At 40.5% G+C, this 24,788-nt stretch overlaps 1 protein-coding gene across 1 annotated transcript in view; it reads right to left on the reverse strand.

Moving 5' to 3' along the window:
* Nucleotides 1-965: 965 nt before the first annotated feature.
* WDR43 (WD repeat domain 43) overlaps nucleotides 966-24,788 on the reverse strand; it is a 24,730-nt gene continuing 907 nt past the window's right edge. The window contains exons 2-18 of the mRNA XM_014962517.1: nucleotides 20,251-20,385; nucleotides 18,762-18,883; nucleotides 13,740-13,860; nucleotides 12,402-12,541; nucleotides 11,820-11,922; nucleotides 10,699-10,763; nucleotides 9,891-10,062; nucleotides 9,310-9,396; nucleotides 7,346-7,477; nucleotides 6,770-6,907; nucleotides 5,856-5,942; nucleotides 4,405-4,436; nucleotides 3,498-3,561; nucleotides 2,418-2,531; nucleotides 2,043-2,112; nucleotides 1,641-1,696; nucleotides 966-1,409 (exon numbers count right to left, since the gene is read on the reverse strand). Coding sequence (XP_014818003.1) covers nucleotides 1,290-1,409; nucleotides 1,641-1,696; nucleotides 2,043-2,112; nucleotides 2,418-2,531; nucleotides 3,498-3,561; nucleotides 4,405-4,436; nucleotides 5,856-5,942; nucleotides 6,770-6,907; nucleotides 7,346-7,477; nucleotides 9,310-9,396; nucleotides 9,891-10,062; nucleotides 10,699-10,763; nucleotides 11,820-11,922; nucleotides 12,402-12,541; nucleotides 13,740-13,802 — 1,443 coding nt within the window. The 5' untranslated portion in view covers nucleotides 13,803-13,860; nucleotides 18,762-18,883; nucleotides 20,251-20,385 and the 3' untranslated portion in view covers nucleotides 966-1,289. The remainder of the gene's footprint in view (nucleotides 1,410-1,640; nucleotides 1,697-2,042; nucleotides 2,113-2,417; nucleotides 2,532-3,497; nucleotides 3,562-4,404; nucleotides 4,437-5,855; nucleotides 5,943-6,769; nucleotides 6,908-7,345; nucleotides 7,478-9,309; nucleotides 9,397-9,890; nucleotides 10,063-10,698; nucleotides 10,764-11,819; nucleotides 11,923-12,401; nucleotides 12,542-13,739; nucleotides 13,861-18,761; nucleotides 18,884-20,250; nucleotides 20,386-24,788) is intronic.

Below are 24,788 nucleotides of genomic sequence, written 5' to 3' on the forward strand. Positions count from 1 at the left end.
ACAACAACAACCCCCTGCACCTCCAGACAACACTGCGACCCCAGTGCAGTCCCCGAGCAGGGGACAAACCCACGGACAGGACTGACATGTAGGGAGCTAAGAAATCAATAACAATTAATGCTCTGCAGAGCACTGTAACCTTATGGGTTGGTTTCCTCCTCCACCAGAAATCTGCTTTCTACAAACATCCTTCACCACCACCCTTAGCTACCTACAGTCTGTCTCAACAAACACCACAGGACAGGTACTTGGTAAAGGAGATGTATATTTATTCACTTTACAAAGAGGGTGGTATTTAGTTGCAACAGCTCCATTTATAGACAAATATATTATTGTACATTATAGTGGTGAATGGCTCAAACCTTTACCTTGTTTTGCTCTTAAAAATGTGTTTGCACCACTTCAGCTTCCATTAGCTGAGCAAATAGCTGTCCTTGTTCTGCCACTGAGAGATTAAAAATCCGTAATAAAGGTATAGCTGTGCGCTACGTATTCACAAGCGTCCACCTTCTCTTCTCCCCTGCGTTACTCCCCTCTCGCCACCCCAGCCAACACAGTCTGTCCTCTGGGTTAGCATTAAACTTATATACAGCCTCCATTTAAAACAAAATTAGGAGCCAGTGATAGTTCTAATGTCCTTTTGAAGCACAAGAAAAGTCATTGATTCATACATAGAAAAGTCTCGAGTTCAAATTTGTTAAAAAAAGAAAAAGCCATTTTTAAGTCAGGTTGGCATTCAGATATTGCCAAGGCATGGCTAAACCAATGTGGGGGGGGTGAGAAGAAAAGAAATTAAATATTACAAAAATATCTTTTTTTCCTTTTTTCTTTTTTTTCCTTTTTTTTTTTTTAAAAACGCAGCAAGATGCCCACTTGCTATTGCTAACTGAAGCATGGAGAGAAGGTATATAGATCCGTTATCTTTAATCCTTGAATATTGGAAACAAATTCAATGTAAAGCTGAACCGAGTTTACCACACAAACAGCGGTGGCAGATTTATTTCACTTGAGATACAAATGCATGTCCACGTGACAGGCATAAATCTGACCATGGGGTGGAAGAAATGTTTCTATTAAGTAAGCGCAGGGAAATAGGGCGAGAGAAGGCTGGCATGGTTAAACATTCTGGATTCAGAAACGCACAGTGCCCCACATGTGCCTCCACACACAGGCTGCGCACGAGTCTGCATTCCCCATATGCAAGTATGGCCTCTTTCAGCAAGATGATCCAGAATTAGACAGTTTGGTGGCCCACGGGTTTAAAGTGTTAAACTTATTCTTTCGTGCTGCTATTCTTCTTCACTTTCGTTTTCTGGGTCCAAATCAGAATCGCCATTGATCTCCTTTTCAACAGTCATGTCTTGTTCATCAGATTGCTCCTCTTTCTCTTCATCTTCTTCCCAGTTTTCCTGGGGAAAAAACAGATGGGAATGTTTGAACCTTTGACAGTAACACAATTTCCGTTACGAGCAACTGGGAGAAGAACTGGCCTTAAAGCTAGGCTGGATGGGGCTTTGAGCAACCTGGTCTAGTGGGAGGAGTCCCTGCCCATGGCAGGGGGGTTGAGACTCAATGATCTTGAAGGTCCCTTCCAACCCAAACCATTCTATGGTTCTATGATCCCATCCCACTCCACTTACATCAGAGTCTTTATCTGCAATCATCTCATCATCTGAGCCTTCCTCCTCTGATGATTCTGCAAAGAGAAAACAATCCCTCAGTCCGGAGAACAGACTTCAAAATGTCATTGTGCAAACGAAGCCCAACCCCCACATGCTGCCAAGGCTCCAAACTATGCTATTTCAATTCCAAAACTAATTCTACCTGAAGATTTGGTTGATCGACATGAATTAGTCACTTCCGTTATGATTACACAGGATGAAGTTGCAGTAGGAAAAAAGGCAGAACTGCAGGTGTACATGGACACACACTGATATCCACCACCTTGACATCCTGCCCAAATTGTACACAATGAACAGCCATCAAGTACTGTCTGTCACAGGAATTCAGGAGCTGGGCTGTCCCCAAGATACAACACTTACCATCCTCATATACCAGCTTCGCCGTCTGATTAACCTCCGTTACATCCTGAACAGCTTCCGACGCGGCAACCTGAATGGAATTGGCAGATTAGCCTTAAATGCAATCATATATTCCAACCTTGAAAGTCAACAAATGTAAATGAAGCCTACGTCAAGTTTAACAAGCATTAATTCATTTATAGCAGTAGTTTAACAGCCGAGTAATACAAAGGACAAAGTAAAATTTTAGAGCCGTCTACTCTGAAGTGGCCCAGTACCTCCTATTTATTTACCTTTCAAACTCTATGGCTTGGTAAACACATTTAGCAGGAAAAAGCCCATGTGACACTTCCAGTGAGCACAGACTGAGTAGACAGTTATTTAGTTGGAACTCACCTGGGTGACGAGAATGAAGAGTCTTCCATGAAGACGGGAAAGTTTTTGCAAAGTTTTTACTCTGCTCTCCATTAACTGGTACAGCATTCCCAGCTGAGGAATAAGGTCTGGCAACTTGGGAGAAGAGAGGGATGAAGAAAAATGAAACTTTTGACCAACACATCACAAATGTCTTATTTTTAAAGTTTGGGTCAAGCAATCCTTGCTCACATTATTCTAAACAGAAGGGAGAGCTGAGGGTTCAGAGAAACCACCTGCCTCCTGGTCAATTAACTTTTAGCCACGTTTAGAAACACATCTGATTTCAAAACATGGCAATTCTTATACTGCTTTTCCTTTCCACAGTCACTGCCATAAGCAGGTGTTGAAGCACAATTCAGAAAGCTGTGCAAATGGGAACAGAACATACACCACTGTACGAATGCAGCATCAGCAATGTACCCAAGTTTTGTCACACAGCAATCCTATAATAAATAGCAGAAAGGACCAACGGTGCCAAAATGCCTTTTTCTCACCTGAGCAAGAGTGATTTATCCATCAGTTGTAAAGCAAGGCTGGGCTTCAGTGCAGAAGCTACGACATTACTTACTACCCTGCCAGCTTTGGCCCACCTTTGCTCTATAGATCAAGCCAGCCCCAAGACAGTCTCGAGATGAGCATTACAACAGCATGGCAAATACAGTTCTGGAAGATTTAGCAACACAGGCTGGATTATTCTCTTGCAGTAGTTTTGCCCCCTAACTCTCACAGGGATGACAACTTATCTTGGTTTGACTTCGGGATGCCTGCAATTATGTCATGAATGTCTAAAGACCAACAATTTATAACCAACATGCAGCATTATCTTGGTTTGACTTCGGGATGCCTACAATTATGTCATGAAATGTCTAAGACCAACAATTTATAACCAACATGCAGCAATTTGGCACAAGTGGCAGAAGTATAGCCCTCCATACGTTGATTTGGGCAGTGCCGTATGTGGAGAGCAGGAGACAGATTCCTGAAGGAAGAACATACTTATATTTAAGCATTTAAATCTAGTTTTAGTTACCTGCATTAGCATTAATGCAAAATACTTACTGTGGAAAGGTAGGATGCGTGTAGAGTGAAAACAGACTTCAGCCATCGAACCATTAGTGAGGCACTGGAAAAGAAAAATTAATGATATCAAAGAGATACTGGCTGAGAAACATCCATGTTCAGGATGCTGAACAGCTGTATAGAAAGCGCTCCTCTTCCATTATATAAAAAGATAAATCCAGGTGGAAATATAAGTTTGGCTATCCAAATGAAATAACTATGTGATTTATTTTTTTTTTTGAAAAGAACAGATATTTAAGTGAGGAATTAAACTAGACGTGTTCAAGGGTTTGCGTTTCCAACATCTTTTATGGGAGGTTTCAATGAATAAAAGCTCAAAGAATGCTAGTTCTTTCTCCCCCTACAATGAGGGAATTTTTATTTTCAAAAATTTCTAAACTAACACCACAGTTAAGAACAGATAGTCTCAGCAAAACTATCCTTAGAGCAATATAACAAAATTGGGGCCGGTGTCAGGGGGTGGGGAGTGTGCACAGGGGCAGGAAGAGCTGCTTTTGTTGTTAATTAAACATAACATCAGGAGATGTCTAAATATATTTGATAATTAAACCAAACAAGCTATGCATCTGATAATTATTTTATATTACATATTGATCAGGTCCACAGTGTCAATATTCTGGGACATTTTCTGAGGGTTACACGCTTATTTCAGGTGTCTTTTTTAACCTGTTTAATTTCATTTCAACCACCCTGACAAAGCACCGTCTTAATAAAAGTTCCTCTTTGCACCCAAAATGAGGTGAGAATTTTTACCTCAAGTTATTGCAGTTCAATTACAGTTACTGTGGAAATCAATCACATAGTGAGAGTGGAGTGAGTCAGGGACCATCAGGCACACACTAGAAAAGGTTCAGGTGAATGAAACCGTAGTTGTGTTGTCTCTTACCTGTATGGGTTGCCCTGCAATCTCTTCGTAAGCTGAAAGGACAAAAATAGTCAGCAGTAAGTAAAAAACACATGAGTTTTGAAACCCAAAATCATATTGCATCCATGTGACAGTCCCAATACTGGGGCAGAAAGACCTGCAGGCATCTGAAATTTACTGGGATTAACCATGGCCAGGCTCCAGAATATTACATTGCTGGCTTTACCATCCTACACGCAGGCTGGTAACCTGCGGAAGCTGAGTTTCATTATTACCATAAAACTGGAACTGTGAACAGGCAGCAAGTGTATCCAGAGAAACTTTAAGCTGGAAGCAGTTAAGTAGAAAGAAATCCCTTTGCTTCTATGTCTCTGAGTATCTGCTTAGTAGAGCAGCTCTTACAAGGTAGACAAGTTGGGGAAAGAACTGCAGGTAGTATTCACAGTACAAATCTCAAGCTCTGGAGAGAACAGTTCCTCGAAGATCTGTCCATCCACTGAGATATTATGTAGTCAAACACCTGCACTAAGATTCATTGACAAAGGTCCTGGTGAAGAAATGCTGTACCTCATTAATGTAAGTCTAAGAAGGTGTCACAACACATCCTTAAAGGAAGTCTAACCATTCAAAACCAGGCCATCTACATAATTCATTAAAGATTAGTACCACAAATTAAAATTAAATCTTACTTGTGGCCAACACATTAAAACACGAGAAATCTAACCATTAATTTATGTGAATGGTGTTCTATAACACAATGAGTGCAACTAATCGATGTTCAGTTGAAAAAAGTAATGTCTAGATAAGGCTAATCATTAAAATACTTCTTTCCAAATACAGATTTTATTTAATATCACTGCTTATTCAAGCAGTTCAGAAGCCAAATCCCTTTTAAAATTATTACTAAGTGATGTCGCAAAGCTTCAATACAGCAACCTGGCTTCTGATTTATCTTCAAAAGAGGAAAGTGCCCCTCAATTTCCAAGTGCTATTTAAACTCACTACTGTAAGTACATACTCTATTTTTCTTTCTTTCACGTGAGTATGTAGCATATTTAATGCTCATATAACTTGCTCTGGCTAGCATTGCTATTTTCATGTTTCAAATTACCATCCATTTTATTAGTTTAAAAGATGACGCAGTGGTAGTTCTTTGCCATGGACTAAACCTTCTCTTTTTCCCCATCTAGTCATTTGAGATAATATTACATGACCTAATGCTCTTCCTAACTTTGACAATGGCAGTTTGTCCTTTGGTTAAGATTCAGCCAGAGAAGATAAGAGCACAAATTAAGAACCATTTCTGTCCTGTAAAACTAGCAAATGAATTTCATTGGTAAAAAACAGACGAGATGTATCCTGGGTTTTCCCCAGCTGGAACACAAACAGATGAGACGCATCCTGGGTTTTCCCCAGCTGGAACACAAACCAAACGTGGCTGCTATGACAGAGCAAGAAATGCAGTCTCTTACCTCGTGCAGCAGTGGAATGACAGCATGTATAGGCATTCTGGCTACCGTGTTCTTTATTACATGTTCCTTTCTCGTGTTAAGCACTCTCTGTTAAAATGGAAAAAATATGATCAGAGGATCATTCAGTTTTAACGTGTGTGTGAGCAATGAGCACAATCAAAAAATTCCTGGCTTTAAATCACTTTTTCTACTCCCCTACCTTTGTATGCTATGATAAGGGAAACAAGTAAAATAAGATTTACTGTGAAAAGGAGTTCCACTTTTCAAGTCAGATGCAATTAACAAAATAAGCCCATCTAAATCAATCTAGCATTGCCTCTAGCCCGCTCACCCTGTGTAGAAACAAAGCATCACAGACACATTAAAATTTCCCTTGCTATTTTCTGTGCTTGCCTTCAGTAAATAAATGCCTTTCACCAGTATCTGTGACAAGTAATTTCTATTCAGCACCAAATTCTGAAGATTTTGTTTTCCCGTCCCAGAACTATTATTTCCTCCTAGTGCAACAGTAAGCTTTTCAAGTGAAAACGTTGTCATCTATGCATTTTTCAAACAGTATCTACTTGGAAACCGTACACTCAGGAGACTAAGCACAGATTATGCTTCAGCTCAAGCAGAAGGGAAGATGCCTGTAACATTGCTTGTAAAACATCTGAACTGTGACACAACAAATTTATCATAAAACAGAAGCGCCTCGAAGTTCGTGGACTGACTCTGAAATCAAGGCAGATAACAAAAAAGTAATACCACTACTATCACTTGTAATCCCACTGCCTTGAGCAGCAAATCAGCACAGAGCAGCTGGGAGAAAACAGCGGGTCCTTGGCTGTTCAGCCCCCCCCAGCTTTCAGGGAGGCTCCCCACGAGTCTCAGCGAATGGATTAAACAGCACACAGTGATCTCGGAACACTTACATTTAAGATTTCTGCATCGTTGCTTTCCAAGCCCTGGACCAGAAGTACGGCAAAGCTATCTGTTTGTGGAAGGCCACCTGGAGTTTTTACTTTGCTCACATCGATATCCAATGCCCCCAGGCGCTCCTCGATGCTTTCCTGCAGAGGGTAAACAAAGGCAGTCCTGTTTCAGTGCAGTTTCTCAGAAACATCAGCTGAAAGCAAAGCACTACAGCATCCCCCCTGACTCTGCTGGGAAATGTCACACATTTTGCACATTCTTTTAAATGTACTGACAGAGAACAGCCCGAGAAAAGAAGAGAAGATGAAGCTTTGACTGAAAAGCAGTAATATACCTCAGCACAGAAAGACAGACACAGGCTCGTGACAAAGTTCTGCAGGAACATGGCATGTGAAGGATTGAATGAGGAAAAGGTTCTGAGCCGAGGGAAGTCTCTTTCATACAAAAAGATGGTACCACAAACCTTGCTTCCACACCAAACAAAGGAAGTACAAGCTCACCTAAAGAAGTTATAATGATGATTTATTATTCTAGTTGCTCTGTTATTGCTGTGTTTAAAAGAAGAAGCACTTTACCTCTGTCTCTCCTGGTTTCCTCTTGTTTTTCTTTTTCTCCTTCCCCGAGGAGGGAGTTTTGACAGCTGTACTATGTCCTGGAATGCCAGGTACTAGAACTTTGGTGTCTGAGTTCACAACGGGTGTCTTTACCTGGGAGACAAGAGATAACCACATTTGCGTGAATCGCTAATATCTTGAGCTTTCTTCCAATTTAAAATACTGGGTTTATTCCAAGACACTCAAATACCCAGTAAAACCAGTCTGCCACAACCCATTTTCTTGACATATATATTAGGAAACTCGTACATTTTTAAGAGCAAATAACCTCACACAACAGTCAGCTAGTTTTTGTCATTAACTAAAACAACAGTCTCTTTGGAATCACCTGTGAATCCATTTTCTTACAAGCTGTTTTCATAACACTCATGGACCTAAGTGTTTGTATCCAACAACGAATATTTGGATGTTTGCTAGCAACAGACACCAGGTATACTAATAGTCAGGCCCATAAACCGCAGGCAGATTAATTCAGCTTCCACTGGAAGGTAAGAACTGATCACAATGTAACACCAAAAGGTAGTTACTATTCATTTCAACCTCACAGATTTTCTTCTAGGGATTGCTCAGATACAGAACCTGGGAGTCTGAATTAGACTATGATCACAAAACAAACAGCAACCTCAGGTTATACCAAACAAGCTCTGGTGTCCATCTTCAATGAACTCAAAGGAGATGGAATTTTCAAGGCAATATATTTAATAACCAAGTGCTCCCCTGACCCGCAGAGGATGTAAGGGAGTTTGTGCCACTTCCAGAATATCAAGAATGCTACCTGCTACTTCCAGAACACTTTAACCACAGTGCTTCCATGCAGGCCTTTTTTTGAAGTACCTGCCCAAACTTTTGTACTTGTGGCAGCACTGCTGGGTGCCCACTGAAGTGACACAAATATAATTTACTACAGTGAAGAAAGCAACTTCCACAGGCTGTGTTTAAAAGTAAAAAAATTTGATTTTGTGGCTCAAGAATGTTACCGTAGAAGAGCAATAGTGTTAAAATACTACCCCCTTTGCTCACCACACACTAATCACTGACCTTCTCCCCACAAGGCATGCTCAGACAGCCAAGAGAAATTCGTCTTCACTGGAATTCAGCGAAAAGCGAAACCAAGATGGGTATCATCACCGCACACCAGGGAGTTCCTACACCTCTCACTGCATTTCAGCTCTGCCATCCACCAGCTCCAGGACGGAGGAATCGGCACAAAAGTCCCCCAGCCGATAGAGCACCAGATCCCATAGGTAACTCAAGGATTAGAAAAACAGTGCTGTCTGCTCACTTCACTGATACTTCAAGCGTTTCCAATCTTCGAGGCCTCCAATATGCACACTGTTTAAGAACTTCACAGCCTGTCTCTAAACCCCAAGGGGACCCTGCACGAGAGAAAACAGTGGCAAGTGGCCTCGGTGGACACTGTTGCCATCAAAGCGTCAAGCTCACATTCCCAAGTGCCACATCCCTTTGAGTAGGAACATATGAAGGCCACCTCGAGAAAGAGCCAAAAGGACATGCCCTTTAAGGCTCCATTACGTTTTGTTTGTAAAGCAAAGCCATCCCAACTTCACCCCAAAGCATCAGGGTCAAAGAGGCTCTGGAAGGACTGATCTCAAGTAGAAGAGAAACCATCAACCAGTCCTGTCTATCAAGGAGACCTGCTGAGAACAGCACTTGCCATGAGCTACAAGAGGGTACCTGTGTGCAAGAGCACACTCAGACGCAGAGCAGCCATGAAGCACACCGTACCTACACATGCCTGAGTGCTACAGACATCTGTAGCTACCACTTCAGCTTTGAGCAGGTCTGTCCAGAAATCCAACCTCATTTTACAAGAGAGCAGTGAATTCTATCCATTTCTGACGTAAAAAACAAGAGGAGCAACAACAACAACAACAAAAATTGCATTTCACACACACAAAGCTCACCTTTGTTACAGCAACATCTGTTTTAAGTGACAACACTTTCTGGATGTCCCTTATCAAACATATGTGTGATTCAGTGGTGTTCAAAGACTAGAAGGACAGGAACAAAACCAGTTAGTACATTTGAGACTGACCCCCGTGATTCATTATGCTATTGAAAGATGAGAACTAATTCAAGAGGTATAAAGTAGAATTAACTTTATTTTTTTCCCACTCTAGGACAGCAGCCACTTTGCACATCTGCTGTTTGTTACCAGATCTCTGTACTCTCCCAAGAAGCTCTCACAGGTAAACTGAGACAGTATTTAAAGCAGCTTCGATGGCCTAACTCACTAACACTCGAAAAGGCAAGAAACAGCCAGCAATAATGTCAAGTTGTATTTTAATTGAAAGAATGGAAGAATACAAATCGCCTTTCAAAACAGCTCAGGGGCAACAGTAACTGCTCCCGGAAAAGGGGGAAGGAATAAGCTTTGTCTTGTTATACAGATTTTTAAAAAGTAAAAAATAAAAATCCCTCCCACTGAGAGCAGTACGTAGACCATATTACAAAATCCAAAACCTCTCCCCTACGTTTTACATACCACTTTCTCTATGATGGGCTGTAAGAGGTTTCCATACACAAGCAGCAGAGACTGTTTGTCTGAGCAAAATGCAGCTGCTAGAATAGGGACTGGTTTTGGTGTGGAATCCCCATCGTTTCCAGGCGTTGCTATCTGGATAGTACAGTTTGATGTTAAGGGCTTTTTGCAATAACTGGAAAAAAAAAAGAAAAAAAAAAAGAATGAAAAAATTCCAAGAGGTTTAGCTTACACACTTCAATATCTTGCACAATTAAGCACCTTTCATTAGCAGGTCGTCAGCAAACTCAGCCAGTTTACAGCTTTTACAGATGGCTAAGATGAAGAAGACACATAAAATCTTGGATAAAACAACACTTAATACTGAAGTGCAGCACAGCCCCCAGTAAATAAGTTCCCCAAAAAAGTGTCCAGTAATTGGAGACAAAGAACCAGCTCGAACCTGGTTTGTGAACAGACACAAGAGCTTAAAGGCAGCAGCATGACAAGACTGAACTTTGCCTTACAGTAATCCCACACTTTTCCATTGAAAGGACAAGGGCTAACAGTTCTAAACTGAAAGAAAGGAGATTTAGATCAGATACCAGGAAGAAATTCTTCCCTGTGAGGGTGGTGAGACACTGGAACAGGTTGCTCAGAGAAGCTGTGGCTGCCCCATCCCTGGAGGGGTTCAAGGCCAGGCTGGATGGGGCTTGGAGCAACCTGGTCTGGTGGGAGGTGTCCCTGCCCAGGGCAGGGGGGTTGGAACTGGATGATCTTGAAGGTCCCTTCCAACCCAAACCATTCTAGGATTCTACGAGTACTAACTTACCCATTTAAGATATGTTCAAATAAATGCAACTGCCCATCTCTGCACACAACTGCTAACTTCACAGGCTGAAAGAAGGCACAATAAAAGATTTTAATTAGATCAAAGTTCTCATAAGTATAGGACATCAAGAGACAGTTGCATGGCTATGACTCGACTTTTACCAGTAACTAAACACATTAAAGAGATAACTAAATCAGTAAGGAAGATCAAAAACACTAACATCTCTGGAATATTTAGTACAATTATTAGGAGACAAAAAGGTAACTCGTAACTGTACTTTACTGTATTGCTACTGATATATCCAAATTTGAACAGTTTGCACAGCAGCAGACGTATGTCATTATAAGCAGTAAAGTTCCAAAAATATGGTACCCAACATGTTTAGAAGCAGAGGGCTACAAAGGTGCTGAAATTGTAAATATGCTTTCAGGAAAGAATTTGAGTACCCCGAGCAATTAAATGACAGGTGTACATTACAGAATATTCTTATCTCCAATACATGCATAAGAGGCTATATAAGAAAATATAGCATGAAATAATGTTTTTAGAAAAGGAATCTAAAAACAGAAGAAGAATTTTTGAAAGAATTACTGAAACATTTTGTGAACACGTTCCACATGCAGGCGTTTTTCATAAGACAGCTACTTTGAAAGACTTGTACTTGGTGAAATTGAGATAGCTGGGGAATGCACCCTGCTACTTTAACTCAATAAAGGCTAATTCCAAATGCCAAAGCTACTTGAGATCAGCAAAAATAGGACCATACCCAAACTGGATTTTTAGAAAGAATTTTTTGTGGTTTTTTTGCTGCCAAGTTCTAACATCAATTTTGATTACTAATTGTTCTAAATAGGAAACAACTGACGTTCCTGCCATCATAAGTAAAATTTCTAAAGAAAACACTGAATTTGCGCTTAGTAACTTTGAAAATTAGCATTTCAAACTATCAGTTTTATAAATGCACCTATAATATCCTTACCCCCATGAACTGGCAGGCAAATGTGATCTCTGCATAACGTAACCCAAATACAAACCAAGCTTCTTTCTTTACAGCCTTAAATGGAAACTGATGTGACAACCGAACAGTGGTGAACACATTTGTTACAAACTATTGCTCCTACCTCTTCTTTGACTTCTGATACTGTCAGGTCAATAAAAGTTGGTTCATCTGTTACTGTGAAAGACATCACAGCATTCTTTTCTTTCCTATCTGATCTGATCTGCCTGGAAGAGACAAACAGCAGACGTTATTTACCATGGCACAAACAGCACCCTCTGCATCTGAAAAACATTATAAAGCCTATAAATCACCAGTGACTGTGGTAGTATCTACTCCACCCAAAAATACTCATGCTGTAATTTCAGCTTTCAGCTTAGAAAGTGTTCTAAAATCCAAGTGCAAATTAAGTCCCAAATGAAATCTATCAAGAAAACAGCATAAGCCTTGCAGTAAGGATAAAGAACAATGATGCCTATGTTCTTGGCATACACTGGCAATTCAAATGGCAACTGGAAGGATACTCAGACACAGTCAAGGAAATTCACATCTTCATTCAACAATCAGTGAGTTGAAAGCACTATTTAAGAGATCATCACTGCATTTATCCAGACTGCCCCTTCTGCTTAATCACAGGACATACTTGTTGAGCCTATCCTCAACACCGATCATAATCCAAGTCACAAATCATGAAAATCTTACATACCATACACTCAGTAATCGGTCATGTATAGCTCCAGACAAGAAATAAAGCCCTGTAATTCCATCAAAGGGCTTATTTTCATTCATAGGTTTCACTGTGGTAAACATTAACGATGACACTGATGTAGCATGGCCTGTGAAATGCTAAGAGGAAAAAAAAAAGGATCTTTCAATGACTGCCATAAGCAATCATATGGTAAAATTTAAAACATTAGATAACAGAAAACATTAGGAAATATTCAAGTGTTAGTAAGGACATTTCAGTCATTTTTTTAGTAGTTATCAGCTTCCTTGCATTTGTGTATTTCAAGGAAACTTCTCCTGACCCTATAAAATATCCCTATAAATATCTGGGATATTTAGCAGTATTTGTTTCAACAGCAAATCTGATAATGCTACCCGTTACGTGAAGTTTAGAAAAGAAACCTAAAGGCTTCAAGGAGGGACTCATGTTAAGAATCGGGGAGCTTACACAATTGTTAGGGGTTGGAAGGGACCTCTGGAGATCATCTAGTCCAACCCCCCCTGCCAAAGCGGGGTCACCCAGAGCAGGTTCCACAGGAATGTGTCCACGTGGGTTTTTAATGTCTCCAGTGAAGGAGACTCCACCACCTCTCTGGGCAGCCACTTCCAGTGCTCTGCCACCCTCACAGGAAAGAAGTTCCTTTTCATGTTTAGATGGAACTTCCCGTGTTCAAGTTTGTGTCCGTTACCTCTTTTCCTGTCACTGGGCACCACTGAAAAGAGACCAGCCCCATCCTCCTGACACCCACCCTTTAAGCTTTTATAAGCATTGATAAGATTTCCCCTCGGTCTTCTCTTCTCCAGACTAAAAAGACCCAAGTCCCTCAGCCTTTCCTCGTAAGAGAGATATTCTAGCCCCCTAGTCATCTTCGTAGCCCTCTGCTATACCCTCTCCAGCAGTTCCCTGTCCTTCTTGAACCTGGGGGCCCAGAATTAGACACAGTACTCCAGTAGTCACACACAAACCCATGCCAACAGTAACTACTACTGTGGTGAACCAGGCTCTCCTGCTAGAAGGGTATCTGAAAGAGATGCAGTGAAAAAGAACAGCATCTATTTTTCTGCTCCAGATTTGAGAAATGGTGCTGGTAGCATGCTCAGACACAGCCAAGGAATTTAATGTCTTCATTCAACTCTCAGCAAGTTGAAACCACAATTGAGGGTATCATCACAGCACAGCTTCCAGCAATCCCAAAACTGCCAACTGTCTCCTCACACTCAGTGAAATTTTCAGGTGTCCCATCAGGAGACACTAGGTATGTGATGTCACCCATCAAGAACGGTATTTTTTTGCATCTAGTTTAACAAAGTTACTTACTCTGTAGACTTCTTTGGTCTCCAGGTCCCACAGTTTTATAGTTCTACCGGCTGACAGCAGCATTTTCCCATCTGGACTTATGCATAGAGAAGTGACACTGCTATTGTCACCTTTCCACTTGCTAGAATTTGGATGGAGGGGTTTTGTACAAAGGGAGAAAGATTAAGAAATAGAAAAAAACAACATTCATTAGCATAATGCCAAAATGCCCATCAACCATGCTGAAAAATAAGGCAAACATTATTTAAAAAATAATCATTTAAGCAGTCAAAGATGAGGTCAAAACTATCCGGTTTCTGCTCCTCTCCTTCAAATTACTTTAGACAAAAATACAGCAACTCAAAAATGTGAAGCTGTTTAATATGGAACTATTTGACTTTAAAAAAAAAAAAAAAAAAAAAAATTTGCCCATTCTGTTCCAAACTCCTCTTTCAAAGTTCTCTTCTACTCAAAAGAGGGTAAGAGGAGCCATACCATTTCAAGACTCCTCTTTGCACCATAATCCAAAAAGCTTACACCAGCCCATTCAGAAAGGCCTTCTCAACACTAAAATTGAGAGTTTCAAGGCCCAGTCAGTTCCTGGTCCCCAAGTCTGTCAATGGCACAGACAATAATAAACTTCACCTTAAAGGTCTATGGTTCAAAGCGCTATTAAAAAAAACAAACAAACAAAAAAAACTCAAACATCACATTCAGTTTGCAAACAAGTGCTCTGGAAATACTTCCAAGTAAATTTCACATGCCCAAACAGGCAGTTCCTCTCCTGTCTTCCAAAACAGAGCTCATTTACTCTATCACTTTTGATTAGATTTCACAGAACCTGAAAGTGTTTCTTGACAAACAACATTACACCTTACAGAGAGTATGACAAAATTTTGTACTCCAAAGAAGAGTTAAGGACCAACAATTTCAAACCATTTAATAATGTAAGCCCAAGAAGGTATTTTTAAATGTACTAGAAAAGGCTAGTCTAAACTAGATTGCCAAGCATAAAACACAGCAAAAGTTTGTTAGTTTTTACTTTATATAATTTCACAGGTAGGAGTTTTAAACAGGATATCACAAAACAAGAAGCTGCACGAGGAGACGTACGGAACACCTCTGAGCATTCAGAGTATTTAAGACATGAAAAAGCCATAACCAGAGAAACAAGAAGTCAGAGAGAATGATTTAGACCACCCCTCTCCAACACCTTGTCTTGTCTCTTCAGAAAATCTCTCTTTCACAACAGCCTGTCCTTCTGCCAGAGGTTTCAATGTGTGCAGCAGACCTCCTGAAGTGGTTCTATGGATTATTTCTACAGTAATTAAGAAAGTCAAGCCTAAAGGCACATGGTTTCAATTCCCTGCCAGTCAATTTCCCATCTAGCAGTCCACACCTCTGTAAGAAAACATCTAGAAGCCTGCAAATCAAAAGAAGTTGAACACCACTTCTCAACACCAGGAGCAACATCGTGAATTATCTGTGTGATCTGTAAAGGTTCATTTTTAGGTCTTGACACCTGTTAAAGAATGCAATGTACATGCAATCTCACATGTACATTGGACATGAGAAATTACTTTCAATAATTTGTTCCTCCTCGTCTCATCAACTTATGCAAAACTTTAGAGAATTGTTTTCTTCTATTCTTCCCAATTTCACTTACCTTAGGTACAACTCATAATACCACCACAGAAATTTCATGTAAAAAGTATGATATTATATTGCTGGTGTACTTTTAGTGTATACACTCCAGGAATTATTTTTTGTTGCCATCTTTAAAATAAAAGAACACTCTAATTACCTTTCCTAACCACAGCCCCCTCAAAAGCAGCAGTATGGGACAGGGGCAGATACCCAAGATAAAGCACGACAGGAAAAATTCTTGCATTTCCTGAGAAAGCAGCATGACTGGGACCCATCTCAAGTACTTGTACACGAACACACACGCTATGGGATACAAACAGGGTGAATTAGATGTCCATGGGCAGCTTCAGAGCTTTGGTCTCACTGGGATCACAATAAAATAGTGGGAGAGCTTGCAAGACAGGAGTGCTGCAATAAATGGACCTTTAGGAAGGCACTTCAGCAAGGACATGACAGGAAAGCAAAAAGGCAAGAGGTTTCTCCACACAACAGGGTAGCACAAATGCATGGAGCTTTCCTCCAAAACAGGCCAGTGGAGAACTTACAGATGTAGGAGAAGAGACCCATAAGGGTGATGTGGTGAGCATCTGCCACAGATTGTCCAATTAAAAAAGAAACAGACAAATCTTCATAATCCCATGCCCTGCTTCTTCTAAGGGGCTTTAACCACCCCAGTAACTGCTGGAAGGGCAGGACAGGAGGGCACAAGCAGTCACAGAGATTGCTGGCAAGGGCTGAAGATCTTTTCTTGATCCAAGTGATTTACAATCACACTACGAAAGGTGTGTTACTGGATCAGGTACTCAAAAGAAAAAAAAAGAAAAAAAAAAAAAAGGAAGAACTGGTCAGGGATGTGATGATTGATGCCAATCTCCAGCTACAGCAACCAGAAGATGATAGAATTTAAGACCCTAAAAAAACCAAGCAATATAAACTGTAGAATTACAACCCTGGACTTCAAAAGAGCAGACTAAGACTTATTCAAAGAACTGATTGACAGAATCCCACTGGAGGCTGCCCTAAAGCGGCCCATGAAAGTTAGCTGCTCTTCTAGGATAACCTCCTCAAAGCAAAGTAACCATCAATTCCAAAGAGCAGAACATCACCAGCTACTGCAGAAGGCTGGCTTGGCCAAGTGGGCAACTCCCAACTCAAAAAAAAACCACACAACAAAGAAGCATAGAGAAGAGGAAAGTGGAGATAGGTTACACAGAAGAATACAAAAATATTGTCCAGCCATGCAGGGACAGAATTAGGCAAAGCTTAACTGGTGTTCAACCAGCAGGGAATATGAAGGCCAACAAAAGGCTACCAACACACAGCTCATGAGCAGCAGTAAGATGATGACTGAGGAAAGTGTGGGCCTGCTGCTGCATGGTGCAGGGACCCCTTCAGTACACAGGAAAGGCCAAAGCACTGAAGAGCAAAGTCAGGCTTCCCACATTCCCAAACCTAGCGCCAGAGAGAGAGGGAACAAAGTACTCCCCACAATAAAGGGAGATCAAATCAGGGATCACAACAGTAAATCCAAGCCATGCAGCTCCTTAAGACTGAATGGGACACATCCAGAACTGCTAAGGCCGGGGTTATTACAAGACCACACTATCATTGTGAATGACCACGGAGCTCAGGAGAAATTTCTGATGACTTGGAAAGAGAAGAAAAAAAGAAAACAAAAAAAAAAAAGAATAGACAAAATATATCCAACAAGAAGAATACAGGAAACAACAGGGAAGGTTATATAACAAATCCACCTGGAAGCCATTTCAGGCACACAAAGGTGAAAAAAGTGACTGGGAAAATCCAGCATATATTTACAAATGGAAAATCACGCCCAATCAGCCTGATTGTCTTCTTAATGAGACAATGGTCTTGGCAGGTGAGAAGAGCATCATGTACACCGCTTAACTTGACTTTAGCAATGCTTTTAACAACATCTCAGACAGTGGCCTTACAGCCAAACAGACTGAATGGATGGACTCCAAGGAAGGATAAGATCTGGCTGGATCATTGAGTTCAAACAGTTGTGATCACTGGCATGAAGTCCAGCTGGTGGCCAGTTACTGGTGTCACTCCCTAAGGACATCCCAATACTGTTTAATATCCTCAGTAACTGCCCAGGTCTTCATTAATGACCTCAAAACAGGACAGAACAGCACCCATGTAACAAGTTCTCATTCAATCGCAAATTAGGGATAGCAGCTGATATGCTGGGGGGCAGAGCTGCTACTCAGGGGCTTGAGAAACAGGCTGTCAGAATCTCAAAGGAAAGGGTGAAATCCCCTAAGTTGGGTGGAAAAATCCCAGTACAGGCTGGGGACAAATGGCTAGAAAGTAACTTTACAGAAAAGCAGCTTGCAGTCCTCATAGTCAAGTTGAACATGAGTAAGCAAGGAGTCATTGTGACAATGAGGTCAATTACCTACTGATTTGCATTAGGTACAGTGTAGTCAGCAGGACAAGGAAAGTGATTCCTCTGCTCTGTGCAACATTTGAAACTGCATCTGAGCACTAGGTCCAGTTTGGGACGCTACAAGAAAGTCACTGACATAGTCGAGTAAATCCAGTGGAGGGCCACGAAGGTGGCTTAGGGACTAGAGCATGGAATGTAAGAGTAAAAGGTGAAGGAACTGGGTGTGTTCAATCCTAAAGCGAGAAGGCTAAAGGGAGACTTTACAGCCATCTTCTGCCACTTTACATCAGGGTGTCAATTTAATACAAACCTAAGGATGCATCTCTTTTTTAGGCTACTGCCGATGGGGCTGCCTGCAGTGCTCACGCCATTTTTAGCAAGAGCTACAGTACCAATAACACAACAGTGGGAAACGTCATGAAAGAGACACAACAGCATAAGAGAGTGATCAAAGTGCCACCACACACTAGGCTTTCGTGGAAGTAAGATAACCAGGATCGTTACTAGAAATCTTGGTTTCTTCTTTCAAGTTTAAAACCAGTTTGACTTTATTACAAAAGAAAGTAAATGCCTACACCAGACATCTCGTTACTCTGCACTAAGCTCCATTTTGCTCAACAGTACTGTGAACAGCAGCAGCCTGCTCAGACAGCCAAGTGGAACTGTCTCCACTGCACATCAGGAATAAGCGAAACCAAATGGGTTATCATCACAGCAGGGCCCTTTGAGCAAAGCCTGGTGCAGGTAACCGATTTAATTGGGATGAGGTGTTCCAGCACCTGCTCCCCTATACTTCCAAGGATATTTTACAGAAATTAGGTTTTCAGTATCACAAAACTGACTGGAAGCCCATGTCCCAGTAAAAGTTAGCACGGAGGGACCCAAATCCCTCTCAGCACAATCACTTGTTCCATCTAGTATTTCCATTACAGAGGAAGAAACTATACAAAAGCAAGTGTGAACCAAAAACCAGCATCACTTACCACTTTACTTTGCAGGTCTGTGTGTTCCACTCCACAATGTGTTTGTCGTCTGAACAGCTATACAAGCAGCAGTTGTCTTGATGCCATCTCACACAGTTTACTTTATTGGCATGACCACCATCCTATAAAAGGTGAAAGTCATTAATAAACAAAGAAGTCTTGACAACTGAGCCTTCCCCACACCAACAACGTGAACAAGCTGCTCTTTCAAGAACTAAATTAGAATCATTAGCAACTTGAAGAGAGAATGGGGTTTTAAGGATATATGTAAGTTAAAGATATTTCATATTTTGATACGTACACATAAGTATGTGAATTAATTCTTGTTCTAGCTCTTCAGGGTTTACAAAAAATTTTTCCTGCCCACTATTTTTATACACAGAGCCAAACACAGTACGAAATTTGCTCAAAGGAAAGGCTAGTACAGACGTCTCTCTGACAGTCATCTAAGTGCCCGCCTGCTTAAGTACATTCAGAGACAAGTAGCCTTCCCTTTATACTCAACATTCAAGAGTGAGTTATCATCAAACCAGAAGACCCTACAAGGGGGTATCATTCACCTCTATTAACAACCAAAATCTCTGCAGCTCAAACATACCCTTTAATCGCTTACAAAACACTTCCTGGAGTTCATAAAATTTCACTATGTGAATAGGCACCAGCCAGCTCAGACTACTCCCAAAAGTGTCACTGCAAAGCAGCTTTGAGCAAGATAAAATACATCACAGCAAGACATTCGGTTTAACAAGGACAACTAAAAGTGACAGCTCTTACTCTAGCAGGAATAATCTTTTAATTCAACCTATCCATAAAAACCAAAGTACTCACCAAATGACATCTGCTATCCTGCTCCTACAGAAAAGCAGACAGCGTTTTCAAACCAACTGAAACTGTAAATTTTAACCTAAAACTCCTTCATTTTGTTCACAGTTTTCAGGTATAAATACAGCTTTTCCATAAAACAGAGTTGATATTCGTTAGCTTGTGTCACTTGCATGTACCATGATTCTGAGCAGTCGTTGCTTTCTCTAAATTCATGCACATTTATCACCCTACATATAACTAACAGTTTAGAAGCAAAAGAGTGCCCAAGTATCTCAAAGTATCGCAGAGTCATTCATACAGATTTATTTTGCTTGTTATGTAGCCCAAGACTAAAACCAAGGTACTCGAGTGTAACAGGGAAGTTATTATTACTGTTATTTTTAATGCAAAACAACAAACCCGTGCACAACGTTAAGATATTGCACTAACTTCGAAATCAAGATTTCTCAACACGTACGTACTGCCAACAATAGAAAAAGCACCACTTGAAAATTGCCAAGCACCTGAATTACTGCATCTCTATCCATATCCACCGCTATTAAGAAAAAAAAAAGATCTGCATAATTAGGTTAATTTATTCCATTTTTAAGCAGCAGAAAGAACAGCATAAACTGACTGAAACCATCAGTATTTGGTAGTATGTTATGAAGAGCGTATTACTTACTAGCTTGCTCTGTAGTTCTCCTTTTACTGTGCTGTACAACAAAATACTACCAACTGCTGTACCAATGGCCAGGATATCTAACTGCTTGTCCACTTCTGCAACTTCAGACTTCCGTTTTTTCCTCTGCGGGCCATCCTGGAAAATCGAAAAAAAAAGAAAACATGAAACAAATTAGCCTGACCAGCTAATCCCAGCGTTAAAGCAGAAGGGAAAAACACTTCTGGTAAATTGGAGACCCCGCCAGCCAGTACAAACTCTGCTAAGACACAAAACGAAGACACTGAAGGGCACAGCAAACTAGAGAATCATCTTGTACCTCCAGGTACAAGGTAATGAAGTTGCTATGAGTCACTTGGAAACGTTTGGTGGAGGCCATTTTGCCAGCCTAACAACCATGTACATGAAAGAAAAAAAACACATTTAAGTTTTTGACCGAGTTCGAGTCTCAGAGGCAGAGGTAAAGATCAACCCCATCAGAATACTTCATCACCAAAACGGAAACGCTTGATCAAGAATGATCAGTTTTTTGTTAAAAGCTATTCAGAAGAGTCTTGTGAATATTAAATACTCATAATGCTTTTTAAAAAGAAAGTGCTACCCCACTCCACAGAGGGAAGCAACCAGGACTAGAAGCTAAGTGCTCTTCCCAGGTCCTCTCATCAGTACCAGGGGTCCTCCTATGATCAGGCAACTCTTAAAATCTTCACTCTTGTGCACTGCAAGTGCTATCAACCAACTGCTTCAAGGAGGGTCTTAATTTCATCTCTCTCAACCAAGCACGGGCGAATGCAGCACATCGCTGGGAAGGGGAGAAGGAATAAAACTGGCTCTTGAGCACATGAAACTAAAATAAAGAAGGCAGAAGCAGCCACTACTTTTATTTTCACTGGGTTAATCCCACATAACTGATCACACACACACAAGAAAAAAGAAAAACCTGCACAAGGACTTCAGAAGGAAAAAAAAAAATCATCCCTAACACTACTGATTAGTTTTTAAATTGGACTTGAGTAAGTCTCCTTACATTTGTTATGTCACAGCAAGCATTCTCTCCAATTTTATAACAAGAAATTATACACAAGCTAACGCTTCCTCTACTTAACAGATATATTTGCACTGATGGGCAGCCAGAAGTCATCAAAGGAGACTGATAAACTGTGATCAACCAGCTCTGTGAAAGCTCCGTGTGCTGTAGCTAATCTGTCACACAACAGACATCACACAGCAAACGTAAATCATTTTTTTCTCTGGGGCCAGAGATACAATGCCAATCAGGATTTGAAGGTTTTCACCACAACTAAGATTTAAAAGTTTAACAGTGCAGGATAAATACTTTGGTTCTTTGAAGTAGGACTTACTTTTCCTCTGTATTTAACACAGATAACACCTTCTGCAAGGAAAAGTGTTCTGGTTTAAGCCCATAAATACTAAAATACTACACAGATACTTTTACATCAAAAGCAGGCTCTCGAGAAAAGAGATTACATTGGGGCTTTTTGCAAGCATTTGTTTAGGCTTCATCTTTCCTGGGAAAGAAAAGTGTTTATAAAATATTATGAAAACATAGGTGCTGAGAAACCATTACAGTCCCAAAGCACAACCAAGTAAATGAACCAGGCTTTTTAGACAATATCTTCAGAACAGACTCAACTAGTTCAATTTTTGGCAGCAATGGCAACTAAGCCATCTTGAAACTGCTGTCTGACATGCAAAGACATAGGCCGCAAAACTAGTGGAGAGAGAAGTATGGTTTATGTATTTTCTGGTACTTCTTGATCTCTTTATGTAGTTTTACTAATTATGCCACACAACCCCACTGTGAAGCAAAGCCACAATTAAGAACAGATTTTATTCTCTTCTCTTGTACAGATCTTTTAGTTAAAACTTCTTCACCCTCCATTTCAGTTTATTATGGCCAATTTCCCTTGAAACAACCCAAAGGTACAACAAAATCTCCACTTAAGTCCACAGTTACTTCCAGTGTCAAGAAGAAAGCTAGAGGCAGTGAAGGTTTTTCCAATTATTTTTTCACATGTATTTCTTGACTGACCTCAGCATTATTAGTGGGGCATTTTGTCAGAAATTTTTACATGAAGGAAATGCCAGTGGAAAATTCAGACACCTGCTAATATTGGAGACGATTTGGAAAAAAAAAACAAAACAAAAAACAACCCTCTGAGAACTAAAAAATAGTTAAAATATTTTTTGAAAAGCCAATCAATCTTCTCTATCCTACCTTAGATAAGTATCTAGACAACCAACTGCAGTAGAGATCCATGTGGAATTCACTCGTGGATCAGGGTCTTAAATATAATAGCACCTTTTCATAGATAGGAAAGGACAGGGGAGCTGAACTATACCAAGTATCAGTTTCCTTTCAATTGTTTTTGTTGTTGTTGTTCTTTTTCAGATCTATGGAAACTCAAGCTTATTTAGAAATCCTTCAGCTTTGCCTGAATAAGCACAGTGTTTTAACTAGTAGAGATGGTCAGAAGTTACTTGCAAGGGGACAGTGCACATGTTTTTTCTTAATGCTCTTACTTGCGGTCAGCCACTGAGACTTTTGTCTTTAAAAAAACAGAAATCAGATCTCAGCTGCTCACAGATGAAGTAAATCACTTCAAAAACCAAAATGAGGGGAAGCCTAATGAGCTTGAGAGTTGAAGATGACACAGCGGTTGCAACTTATTAGGAAGAATGTGGAAGAAGGTATTTTCAAAGTCGGTAGTCCACGTCTTCTTGCACAAGGCACCACTTCATGGAGCAGGAGATGGTGAACACCAACAGCAGAAAGCATGGACACCACACACGCACGTGTGCAGGGAGCATCCCAATAAGCCACCACCGCATCAGCAATTCCAGGGCCTGCAGTTCAATCTTAATTTCTAATATTCCCCTGTAACACATGGCCTTCATTAACGTGGCAGCAGTCCAAAACATACTTAGTTTAGGTGTAACTTGGCTAGGTATCTACTGGCACAGTTTTACTCCTGAACACCAGACACTGGTACTACCCAGAGAGATGTCAACTCTCCAGGAATTAAGAAGGGTAAAAAAAGACTAAATAATGTCAGAAAAAATACATTCAATAAAATATATTTGGCAGAACCATGACAGCTTTAGTTCTTCAGTTCAGTCTAAGGACAAACCAATGAATTATAAAAGTTTATGGCAAAGTACTCCAAAAAACGGTATGTTTTCCAGCTCCACTTGAAAATGTACCAACTTTCAAGCAGTGGACAGCACTCAAACTACTGCAATAATTAGAAAGCACTGAGATGTAGCCAATTACTGCCTGATTAAGTTTCTTTTCCATACAACCCTAAACCAGGTTAAATTGGAGTGTCTGTGACTTTTAGGGGTTGCTCTCTAGAAAAGGCTTACTTTTTAAAAGCCACTCAGAAACCTCCTGTGCTCGAAGTAAAGCACCACAGCAGTGCACTGTTTTAAGTTTTATTTCACACAGGATAGAGTAACCCCCTTTGCACATGCCAGTTTATTTAAGAGTGAAGAACCACTTACACAGTCCTGCAATTAATGCATGTAACCTTTTTTCTTCAAAGTTACATGACAAAGGCCAACCTAAAACTACCCCTTTCTGCCACATTCTTCCAATGTTCTGGGAGTTTTCAAAGTTCAGGGACTATGAGAAAAATGAGACAATACTGTCTTCCTTTCGATTGGTAATCTGTGCGTTAAGCATTTTGAAATATCTCTTACAGTATTTCAAATACACTAAATTACTGATACACCAGAACACATTTTAAAAAGCCTTCCTACTTCTTATGAAAAAGGAGAGTGATTTCACAGATTTTATCCATGGGATAATTTTTTTGTCTCAGGAAATGGTGTGTTCTAGCTAAAGAAAATAGGATTACTTCAACATGAAGAGGATGCAAAGGTATCTTACTGTATATACTCAGATATTTTCAGGTCGAGTGTTCACCTGAGGTGAAGTTAAATAAAACAAATTCAAGGTGAATATCCAAGCCCTCTAACTTCTGCTCTGAATAAAGCTACTGAATACCTTCTTGCAGGATTCCTGAGCTTGAGAAGAGACATCACGGACAGCGTAGCAGCTTGCCTGGAAATACTTCCAAGGGTAAGGGAGTATGGAGAGACACTGCCTTTTATTGCAACGTGAGCTGCACGTAAGCTCAGTGGCCACGCAGCAGCAGACCTGCTCTGGAGCATCACCTTTTCAATTAAGGTGAGATGTGCCATGAAGTAACATACCTCGCTCCTTCAAGGAAGGCTTCTTCCATGCAGGTGATACGAAAGACAAATGATTTTACACAGTCAGTGCTTACGTTGATAGCACACACACACACCTCCCCCCCCCGCCTTTTTTTTTTTCTTTTTTTTTAAAAAAAAAAAAAAAAAATTGCCTTTTGCTTGTACATCATATTAAATCCCTGCTGATTTAATCTTTGCCTACAGATACTGGTGTTTTCCTGACCCAGTCTGTTTGTAATAACAAATGGAACATGCTCTCTCCAGCTAAATAATGACTAATGCCTATTCAGAGTGGCTGGGCC

This window comes from Calidris pugnax, unplaced genomic scaffold, assembly GCF_001431845.1.
Source record: "Calidris pugnax isolate Ruff unplaced genomic scaffold, ASM143184v1 scaffold147, whole genome shotgun sequence".
Classification (NCBI taxonomy): Eukaryota; Metazoa; Chordata; class Aves; order Charadriiformes; family Scolopacidae; genus Calidris; species Calidris pugnax.